Source organism: Triticum dicoccoides, chromosome 2B, assembly GCF_002162155.2.
Source record: "Triticum dicoccoides isolate Atlit2015 ecotype Zavitan chromosome 2B, WEW_v2.0, whole genome shotgun sequence".
NCBI lineage: Eukaryota > Viridiplantae > Streptophyta > Magnoliopsida > Poales > Poaceae > Triticum > Triticum dicoccoides.
This window is the reverse complement of record NC_041383.1, coordinates 8,500,724-8,512,710: the sequence shown is the minus strand read 5'-3', so window position 1 is coordinate 8,512,710 and position 11,987 is coordinate 8,500,724. Positions and strand designations below refer to the sequence as shown.

Here is an 11,987-nt window from a genome sequence, read left to right as displayed (position 1 = left end):
AATGCCTGGAAATTTTGTAATATGTAGTGGAATAAACGCACCGTTTCTTCAATTCAATAGAATGACAATAGAAGATCGGTTTTACTATTTCTTGGGTACCTGAAAATTTCTCTCGTCTCAGTCATCTTCTTCCTTCCTTCCTTCCATCCTTCCTTCACGCCAGAGCTCGCCGAAGAACTCGTCGGAGAAGTAAACCCAACTGTTCATCTTAGGAGGAAGTCATAACCTCGTTATCTATCTTATGGGGAAGTCATGGCCTCATTGTCTATCTTAGGCGCTAAGGGTGTAGGGGATCGCCTGAGTTGTCTCCCGGTGCGATGGGGCTTAGAGGAATGGCAGGGGCGGCGGCCATCACAACGGTGGGGGGAGGTAGAGGGAGGGCGAGGTAGAGGGGAGGGCGAGGCGACTCTAGCCGCCGGCCGCGGGGGAAGGGGGCACGCGGTTAGGCCTGGGCTAGCCGGCAACAGCGTGAGGAAAAAGAAACCAGGAGTTGAAGATGAACAACACCGCGATATGTTTACAACCATTGTATGAAGATGACAAACGGATGCACATGTTGCGAAGCTTGATGGGGTCAAAGGGGGTCATTACCCCCTACTAGAGAAAAACTATTAAGTGTATCTTTAATTATTAAATTTATAAATATTAAAAAATTCTTAGAGTTTATGTATAACTTATCTTGTTGTTCCCCTCAACTCTGATTAGCCCCCTCAACAAGTTTCATCAAGCTCCGCGGTTGCTCTCATTCCTGCAGCAGAAACATACACACAGTATTGTATTGTACTTGTTTGATTTCTCTTCAACTAGAGCTGAGGTCACCATGCCTTACTTGGGTGGAGATTAATACTAATTTTGGTGATTAGGAAAACGTACAAGGTACCCTAAGAAAAGGAAACCGTACAAGGTCGATGTGCATGTGTCGGTTAATTAATAAAGTAGTATACACTTGCACCGGCCATAATTGACGCGTTTGGATGGACGGCCCAACTGTGCTTCCATCGGCACTATAGCGAGCGTGTGATTCGGTCGGTGAATCCTCCGCAGTGCTGCCCTTCTGGTGTTCTACTAGTACCATATGAGTTTCTAAAAAAAATTACTATATGATACTTATCTTATACTCCATCTGTTCTTAAATATAAGTCTTTGTAGAGATTTCACTATGGACTACATACGGAGCAAAATGAGTGAATCCACCCGTACTTAAAGCAGAATCCTATCTTATTAAAACATAAACTAAGTACATCAAGGATTAAACTCATGTAAAAAAATGAGTCACGTAAAAGAAATAGTTCTCACCATGTATATAAATAAAACTCACATGTCTAAAATTAGAGTACTCAACGCCCATGTCCAAGTTCCTAGAAAAAACATGTGCCGCCTTGAACAAAAACATGTGCCTTCTCCTTTAATAAAAAACACGTATATAAAACTATAAAATATTAATCTAAAAAACCATTCACGCCTCAAGCTAAAAAAGGATGACATACTTCACTTCCCACAAAAAAACTTAAATATTCGCTTAGACAAAGAAAAGCTGCCTGTACAAGTTAGGCATCCTCAAACTAAAAAACCCTGAGCCTATGCCTATTAAAAAAAGTAATTATTAAATCGCATCATATGAAAATTAGACCGTGCCAAGTAAAATAAATCAGTCATTAAAATACAAAATTCTTGCCTTTATGGGTCCCGAACATGGCACTATCAGTGTCATGTCGTTTGGTATGTGAAATCGCCTAATTATGTCACAAGTAGAAAAATACGCGATTTACACAGGTAGGTGGTGTAAATTTACAAAGAGCTGCATCTTGCTACTAAGGCATTAAGGCTTCACTCAGACCAGTGATGCCAATTTGCAAAAGATAAATACAGAAAAATGCACTCTTCCCTATAATGAAGTTTATAATGCATGTGTTATTATTTGTTATCATTTTTTGAATAAATTAGCATCTGTCCAGTTGTACGATATCTGAAATTTAAACAATTGCATTTTGAATAATTGTATCTGAAATTTATTTATAATATGTATTCCAACAATATTTAGGCTGTGCAGGTGCACGGGTAGATGACTAGTACACAAAACGGAAAATTGCACAGTTGTGGTCGGTACCGCCAACCCGCTAGCCTATATCAACTAGTGACACCTCGTAGAGTATATTGACTCTTGTGTTGTATAAAAGGTTTTCATTGTTCATGAAATATTGGTATTTCAGTAGCTGGTCCATCATCAGAGTACTACCTATTTGAATTGCACATTTCTCAAATAACCTGGTTCACATTTTTGTAATAAGTTGTTTCAGATTTTGAAATAATCTCTTTCACAATGATATATTATAATTTTACTTTTTGTGGTTACTAGTTCACAATTCAGAACCTACATTTCAATTTTCACTAGCTTGTTACACAAAAAACAAATATTTCAACTGCACATTTCTCAGATAAACTATTTCACTGTTTTCGAATAAATTATTTCACACTTTGAAATAATCAGTTTCACAATGATATATTATAATGTATTTTTGTGGTTGCTATTTCACAATTCAGAAGCTACATGTTTCTTTTCACTGGCTTGTTTCAGAAGCCACATAACATATTTCACTCTTTTGAAGTTAAACTATTATACATTTCCAAATAATCAGTTTCACAAGTTGACCTTTCAGTTTCATTTTTTTTCACTTTCAAAACCGATATTTCTTCTCCACTGGCTTATTTCACAAAAAACATATATTTCAACTGCACATTTCTTTGATAACCCATTTTACAGTTTTAGTTGTTTGACATTTTTGAATAATCAATTTCAGAATGATACATTACATTTTCACTTTTTGTGGTTGCTATTTCACAATTCATAAGCTACATTTTTTTTTCAGTGGCTTGTTTGTAGGATCGGAAATATGTCTAGAGGGGCGGTGATTAGACTACTTGACCAAACAAAAATCTGTCTTTTTCCCAATTTTAGTTGTGGGTAGATTTTAGCAATTAGCACAAGTCAAGCAATCAACCTACACATGCAATTCTAAGAGTATAGCAGCGGAATGTAAAACATTGCATAAGAAGATAAAGGGAAGGGTTTGGAGAAAGCAAACGCAATGGAGACACGGAAATTTTTGGCGTGCTTCCGATAAGTGGTGCTATCGTACGTCCACGTTGATGGAGACTTCAACCCGCGAAGGGTAACGACTGCGCCAGGCGACGAAGGGTCCACGAAGAAGCAAGCTTGTCTATCCCACCATGGCAATTACCCACGAAGGGCTTGCTTCACCTGGGTAGATCTTCACGAAGTAGGCGATCTCCTTGCCCTTACAAACTTCTTGGTTCAACTCCACAACAGGTCAAAGGCTCCCAAGCGACACCTAACCAATCTAGGAGACACCACTCTCCAAAAGGTAATAGACGGTGTGTTGATGATGAACCCCTTGCTCTTGTGCTTCAAATGATAGTCTCCCCAACACTCAACTCTTTCTCACAGATTTGAATATGGTGGAAGAAGAATATGAGTGGAAAGCAACTTGGAAAAGGCTACAGATCAAGGTTCAAATGGTAGGATTGGAATATCTTAATCCCAACGCATGAGTACACTACTAGGGAAAACCCTAGTAGTAGCGCATGTTTTGAGGCTATCAGCAGCGCGGGCACCCGGGCTACCAATAAGGCGCTACAGCTAACTGTTAGTAGTAGCGCTGTCTGTGCCCGCGCTACTACTATTGACTATATCAGTAGCGCGTTTTCGGAACGCGCTACTATTAGTTAGCTGTAGCGATTTCCTAAGCCCGCGCTACTGTTATATCTTTCACCATTTCCCCACTCCAGCTTGGTACTACTAGATATCAATTTCCAGATACTAGGTACTACTAGATATCAATTTCATAAAGCATTATAGGTACTAGGTAGTACTCCCTCAGTTCCAAATTAGTCGTCGTGGTTTTAGTTCAAATTGGAACTAAAACCACGATGAGTAATTTGGAACCGAGGGAGTACTAGATAACAATTTCACATATACTCAACATGCATCCTCAAGCAGTACAAGGTGACATCGACGACGATCTTCATATGTAGTTCTAGATGATATCGATGACGATCATCATATGTAGTTCTACATGATATCGACGACGATCATCATATGTAGTTCTGGATGATATAGCCACACACACATATGTAGTTCTAGATGATATCGACGACGATCATCATCCTCAAGCCTGGGCGGTGGGTGTTCCTGATAGTAATTAGGATGGCCTTTCCAACACGAAGATTCTTGTCAACGAGGAATCTCTTCCACCCAACCGAGTTTAAGTGTGCGACCGTCTGTGTCCATGCGGTAAGTACAGGTGGTGACGGAGCCCCTTGCGGTAAGGCGTAGTCCAGCTGAGCCTTCTTCATCAGGCTCGATACCACAACTCACAGATAGGTTCTTTGGCAATTTCTGAATAAGAAAAACATATCAATTAATAAATAGCCTCACACATACTCTTGCAAATATATTTCTATTAAGTCTAGATTTCTACACTATCAAAAGACACAGTACTATGCATTTGTACTAATTAATCATGAGTTCTACTAATAAGTATATATGGATTATCTACACTATTAATAGTTCCTTGGATTCTACACTAATAAGCATGTGATCAGACTCTACACTAAAGCATATCAACGACTAGATTCCACACAACATATCATTGGACTCTACACTAAGCATATCATCGGATAATTTGCATTTGGAAGTATAACATACCATATCATGTCGATCGACCATGGTACTTGTCAGGCGGGTCACGAATGGCACCCCGACAAAGTCAGCACGTGGTGGAATTATGTCCCATAGGTTGCACACCTCCTCCTCGCTCAGTCTCATTCTTTGAGCTACGATGGCTTCATGAAGTGGGTTCTCATCATCTTCATCGAGTGGGTCCTCATTATATTCATCATCTTCTTCATCTGCATCATCTTCGTCATCTTCATCATCTTCCACCAGATTGAGATAAATGACAGCTAGCTTGGGTCTTTCTGCTCTGAAGGAGAAGCTGATCAACTCACCACCAGTAAGACGCATGCGGGCGAGGAAATGGGCCCATCCATCTCCTCCAATCTGCGACATATTGCGTCCTTTCTCGACCTCCATAGTGTACGGCCCCCCAGAAGCCTCAAATGTCACAGTGTCTCCTGTCAGCTTGTTGAATGTCAACCTCACATTGCATGGGATGGTCTGTGTAAGAAAAGAAAAATGACACAATGCAGTAATGCCAACACTAAATATAAAATAGTTGTTACATTTCATCTAATTTCTTACCGCCGCATGACGAAAACTCGGCTGGAAGTAGATGCCAAACAGCTTGCCAGTTGCAAGGCTGCTGGCGCACCTTGACTTGCATAGTGGTGGTGGTGGTGGCGCCATTTTCCTAAAGCAATATGAGCAAAGGATTAATGATTCATTTCACAGGAAAGAAAAACAGTAGCATGTGATATTTTCCTAAAGCAATATGAGCAAAGGATTAATGATTCACTTCACAGGAAAGAAAAACAGTAGCATAGTGGTGGTGGCGCCATTTTATGGACATATTAGATGACATGGTACCACGTACCAAAGCATTTCGGTGGCACCTATTACCGAAAAAATAACAATAAAATGGTTCATACTAAATCAACTAAATCAACTAGCATACTAAATCCACTAGCATACTAAATCAACTAAATCAAAATGTTCTAAATCAACTAAATCAACTAGCCTACTAAATCAACTAAATCAACTAGCCTACTAAATCAACTAAATCAAAATGTTCTATATCAACTAAATTAACTAGCCTACTAAATCAACTAAATCAGAATGTTGCATATCGACTAAATCAGAATGTTGCATATGAACTAGCCTACTAAATCAAAATGTAGCAGGGAGGAGGGAGAAGGAGGGGCGACTCGAGGAGGGAGAAGAGAGTAGGATGGAGGAGGAAGGCGGAGTGAGGAGGGGCTGGCCGGCGGCAAGTGGAGGGAGAATGGAGGAGGAAGGCGGAGCGAGGAGGGGTCGGCCAGGGGCGAGTGGAGGGAGGACAGAGAAGGAGGCCGGTATCGAGTCCAGCGAGGAGGATGAGGTGACGGCGGCGCAGATCGGAGGAGGGGCGACGGGGGAGGACTGGCGGCGCGGGGGGTGAGGGGAGAGATCGAGTGTGTGTGTGAGTGTGATTTGGATCGGATAGGTGAGTGGGGGGAGATGGAATGGTTTAGCTGTAGCGCGCTATAGCAAAATGCGCTACTGCTAAACGACCTATCAGTAGCGCCTTTGGCCGAGAACGCGCTACTGCTATGTTAGACATAGACATAAAAAATACAATGATCATCAATTGTCTTTTTGTCTACAATCTGATTTGTCAATAGGAATCCTCGACGGTTGGTTTAAGAACAAGCGAGGATTCCTACTGTGGCCACAGATCCTACACATAGAGTTCAATGAAGACCAAGTGATTGTGAAAGTTGTAGAAGTAACATATTTAAGGTGGTACAAACTCTCTTCACGGAGCGAGGTGGGACTAAATTTTTGTAGTAGCCTTAGTAGTAGCGATTATTGCGTAAATGCGCTGCTGCTACAATCCGTAGCAGCAGCGCGCTTTGTATTAACACGCTGCTGCTATAATTGGCCTCGCGGCGGCATCGTGGGAATTTCAGCAGTAGCGCGTCCTAGAGTGTGCGCGCTACTGATAAACTTGTACCAGCAGCGAGTTTTGATAGCAAGCGCTACTGCTACGTAGAAGCAGCGCCTGATTTTAAAGCGCGTTGCTGGTAAGATTCTGTGTATAGGCTTTTCCCTAGCAGTGGTAGGTGGTTCTCTCTTAGAAAATGAATGATATAAGTTGATACGTCTCCAAAGTATATATAACTTTTTATTGTTCCATGCTATTATATTATCTATTTTGGATGTTTTATATTCATTATGGTACTGTTCTATATCATTTTTTGGGACTAACCTATTAATCTAGTGCCCTGTGCCATTTGCTATGTTTTCCTTGTTTTTGACTTTGTCAGAAAGGAGTATCAAATGGAGTCCAAACAGAATAAAACTGGCATGATGATTTTACTTGGACGAGTAGACACCTATGTAACTTGGAGAGAGGGCCAGAATAGTCCCGAGGGCACCACAAGCCCTCAAGACGCGCCCTAGGGGGGCGCCCCTGGCTTGTGGGCTCCTCGGGAGTCCCCCAACACTAAAACCACCTCTATATATTCTCAAATATCCCATCATTATCAGAAGCGTCCAAAAAAATACTTTTTCGTTGCCGCAAGGTTCTTTTCTCGGGAGATCCCATTTGGGGACTTTTCCTGGCGATCTGCCGGAGTGGGTTTCGATCATAGAGGGCCTCTACATCAACCTTGCTGCCCTTCCGATGATGCGTGAGTAGTTTACCACAGACCTATGGGTCCATAGCTAGTAGCTAGATGGATTCTTCTCTCTCTTTGATCTTCAATACCATGTTCTCCTCGACCTTCTTGGAGTTCTATCCGATGTAATCTTGTTTTGCGGTATGTTTGTTGATACACGATGAATTTTGGGTTTATGATCAGATTATCTACGAATAATATTTAATTCTCCTCTCAATTCTTATATGCATGATTTAAATAGCTTTGTAGTTCTCTCTGATCTGTTGATTTGGTTTGGCCAACTAAGTTGATCTATCTTGCAGTGGGAGAGGTGCTTTGTGATGGGTTCAATCTTGCAGTGTTCTCACCCAGTGACATAGTAGGGGTAGCGAGGACATATTGTATTGTGGCCATTAAGGGTGAAAAGATGGGGTTTATATCTTATTGCTTGAGTTTATCCCTCTACATCATGTTTTCTTGCTTAAAGTGTTGCTCTGTTCTCCTGAACTTAATACTCTTGATGCAGGCAGAAGTCTGTCAATGTGTGGATTAATGATAGTAGATGCAGAATCAGTTCGGTCTACTTGTCATGGACGTAATGCCTATATTCATGATCATTGCCTTAGTTATCGTCATAACTATGCGCTTTTCTATCAATTGCTCAACACCAACCCTCAAACCACGCACATAAGTCAGGGCAGTGTTTCTAACGTGTTGTGCCATCCAACACAGTCTATATTGGTCCGACGGGAGTCCAGAATGCTGCCACGCCAGTCCATCCCACCAAAAACCCATTCTTGCTTTCCATCTGAAATGGTCAGCACCGCATTCATGCACGGCTAGAGCGGACACGACTTCTCACTGGCATCGACATTGAAGAGACACGCCGACCGAGAGATTGTCACCCTATACTGATGCGATGAATACCTTATATTGGAAGATTTCCGTGTCAGGTGTATTCTCGGTTAAGTCCATGTACACGGACTTGATAAACACCGGTCCTATCCCAAAGTCGCTTCACATCTGGAAAGTCAAGGTGCCTTTAAAATAAAGTTGTTTATGTGGTTTGTGCACAAGGGAGTGATTTTGACTAAGAATAACTTGCCAAAGCGAAGTTGGCAGGGTAGTAAACAGTGTTATTTTTGTGATTAGGATGAATCAATATAACATCTCTTTCTCCAGTGTCCACTCGCCAAGCTATTGTGGCAAACTATTCATGCGTCCTTTAACATTTCTCCTCTTAGCAGTTGATCGAGTTTATCTGAGACGTGGTTATCTGGGGTAGAGTCTAAGACAACGGCACATATTTGAGTAGGAGTGTGTGCATTTCATTGGGCATATGGAGTTCTCAAAATGATGTCACCTCTAACAGACAAACCATCACCAATTTTTTGCAGATTATTTTTCAGGAGTCTGATTGGATCCATACGTGGACGTTACTATGTCATGTAAACCACGGGGAGCATATGGATTTTGTGTGACCGCTGGGAGAAGGTCGGACACTTACAACCGGTTTGAATGTCGGTCCAATAATAAAATAGGTGTCTAGTCATCTTACGCTATTCTCGTCGGTTGTGGGACTTTTTCAATTTATTTTGTGGATTGCTTGACATGTTATTTTGAACCTAGTACTTTGTTTAATAAAATGGTTGTGTGCATCATGTAATCCAGAGGGTGGGGGTCATTCTTCTTTTCGGAAAAAGCTAGCAAAAAGAAGGTTATTTATGGGAAGAGCCATAGAATTGTTGATACAAAAGATGTGGTGTTTTTTGCTGGCAACACATGTGCTTATGTCAGAAAAAATAATCTGAACTCGTGGCACAGAGTAGTCAGAACTGCTTTGATACAACCATAAATGGCCTTGTATAAATAAACAGAGCCATCAGTGTTTTGATTTTTTTTTCGTGGTGCAGCTAAGCCTTCAGTGTTGTTACCCACTGTAAGGTGAAGTTGTCTTCTCCCGGCAATTGAGCTGCCATGGCGACTAGCACGAGAGAGCGACCCACCACGGCGATGACACGTTCGCGCGACGGGCGGCGGCATGCACAGGCGCCGACAAGCGGTGCTACTTGGGCCAAATTACCTCCCCTTTATTAATTACGTACTCGGCGAGGTGCGTACGGTGTACGGTCAACCCGGATCAAAGCGACCGACCACGGCAGTGGCCAGAGCGCTGGGAGGGAGTGTGGTGTCTCTGGCGGCGCCATCACGTGGTCGGTCCGTTTCAGGAGATCCACTAGTTTGTTTCTAGTAATCTCTACCTTCTTCCCCTGATGATTGTTGTGGTTATTACATGAAATAAAGAGTGCATTTAAGCGAAACCCTATATACATAGGCACTCCATTGACGAATAAGTGTGCATTTACCTTTTGTCTCAAGTCAAACTTTTAAAACTTTTTCACCGGCTCCCGGGTGAACAGTAACCCAAAAAATAGTACTATATGTTTGCGAAAAATTCTGAAATTCTTGATAGATGTTTGTGTTAGTGTCGCAAGTATGCATGTCAATTTTGATGGGTGTTTCCTCGGAAAAATTAAATAAATTTCGGGTGACATTTTGGGGTAACTTTTGGTGTTCAATTTGTCTTTTTTGCACAAGCCAAAATATTTAACCTTTTTCCTTCAAAATTTGCATGTAGCATTTGGATGTGACTAAATACACAAACAAATTTTGCCTTGATTTTATTTTCATTTCAAAAATTTCTTTTGGCCCCGGGAGCGCACGTGCTCCCGGGAGCCAAATTGACTTTCCGAATAGTTTATGAACCTTTTAAGCACTTCACTGTAAATAATATATGCTGGACAAATCTAAACATTAAGAATGTAGGATCAAAGCATCAAGCCATGCTGACGCCAACACGGCTTCCACGTCTCACTCTGCAAGTCCACCACCCCCGCTGGCCTATATATACATGGATCTCGATCTCCTCACTCGCAGCAGACCACCACTGACCTCAACATCACACTCACAGAACCACCATTGCCAGCTGAGGGTAGAATAGATGGACCAGACCGGCAAGGGATACGTGACCGTGACGTCGGTGCCGCCGAAGCGGCCGGCAGGGCGGACCAAGACGCGGCACCCGGTGTACCGCGGCGTGCGGCACCGCGCGGGGCGGTGGGTGAGCGAGGTGCGCGAGCCCAACAAGAAGTCGCGCATCTGGCTCGGCACCTTCGCCACCCCGGAGGCCGCCGCGCGCGCCCATGACGTGGCCGCCCTCGCCCTGCGCGGCCGCGGTGCCTGCGTCAACTTCGCCGACTCCGCGTCCCTGCTCGTAGTCGACCCGGCCACGCTCTGCACGCCCGAGGACATCCGCACCGCCGCCATCGCGCTCGCCGAGGCCGCGTGCCCCGCCGCGGCCCAGGCGTCCGCGTCCGCGCCCGCCCCGGCGACGATGACGATGCAGGATGCCGCGGCGGTGCCGTATGACGACGACTACGGCTTGCAGTACGTTGACATGGACCAGCATTCCTACTACTACGATGGGATGGGTACCGGCGGAGGCTGGAATATGAACGGAGACGATGACGGTGACGACGACGGCGCCGGAGACATTATGCTGTGGAGCTACTGATTGAGTTGTCTCGATCGATTCACTTGCCCTTGGTGCTGCTGTGCGACGTACGCGCGTACGATGGAGAAGACGAGACAGAGTTGGTAGGCAAGAAATAATCAATGCACGCACGTACTAGGAGTAAGAGCATGCAAAAATTGTTTGTTTTTTCTTTTGGAACAATCTGATCAATTTCAAACTTCCTGGAAGTTCTGTAACATGTATTGGAATAAGGGCCTTGATCATGAAAACAAAAGGATTCATCGAAGGCTCGCTCGCGTGAAGTTGATTCTCTCTTTGTGGAAAGCATGCGATGCAAAGGTTGATAATCTAGCCGACAGCCAGCGCATGCACTAGGCAACCCGGATCTCTGCAATTATTTATTTTATTGATTGATCACAAATAGCTATGATACGTAGTTGATCCGAATTTACAATTTGGGTACTTCCTCTGTCCACGTGTATAAAAAAATCTTACATTATGCACCGCGACTAAGGCGGAAGGGAAAACTAGAGAACTTAATATTTTTTTGCTAATTAATAGCATTGCATGCAATGAACTAACCACTGCATGCCATGTTTAGTAGTCTCAAGTCATTGAAAGCATGCACGGCCCACATCTCTTATTAGTTAATATGTCATGAAACAAGAAACGAGGAGAAAGTTAATGTACCGTGGCTAAGTGTTTTGGAAATATTTGGTTTCGTAAGGTGACTTACACACGTAGACGGAGGGAATAGTCGATTTTTTGGAAGGAGGAACCGACGGAGGAGGAATAAATTTTCGGAAGACTACATATTGCGAGTCTCATTATTGATGCACATATATACTCTCATTCAACATGCAGTCGGGCACGTACTGTGCTGTACTCTACCCAGCTCGCTTTACTTGGGTGGAGATTAATACTCCCTCCGTTCCTAAATATAATTTTTTTTAAAGATTTTACTATGAACTACATATGGATGTACATAGACATATTTTAAAGTATAGATCCATTCATTCTATTTCGTACGTAGTCCCTTATTAAAATCTCTAAAAAGACTTAGATTTAGGAAGGGGGAGTACTACTTTTCTGCATGCAGGTCACGAGGAAACCG

At 42.9% G+C, this 11,987-nt stretch overlaps 1 protein-coding gene across 1 annotated transcript; it reads left to right on the top strand.

Annotated features, from left to right (window-relative positions):
* Positions 1–10,339: 10,339 nt before the first annotated feature.
* Positions 10,340–10,912, top strand: LOC119360170 (dehydration-responsive element-binding protein 1C-like). The gene has a single exon (XM_037625927.1). It carries the CDS (start codon positions 10,340–10,342, stop codon positions 10,910–10,912), a length of 573 nt encoding a protein of 190 aa, XP_037481824.1.
* Positions 10,913–11,987: the final 1,075 nt, after the last annotated feature.

Bases quoted from the DNA above. Each gene is read 5' to 3' on its own strand.
- LOC119360170 (XM_037625927.1), top strand. From the start codon at position 10,340: ATGGACCAGACCGGCAAGGGATACGTGACCGTGACGTCGGTGCCGCCG.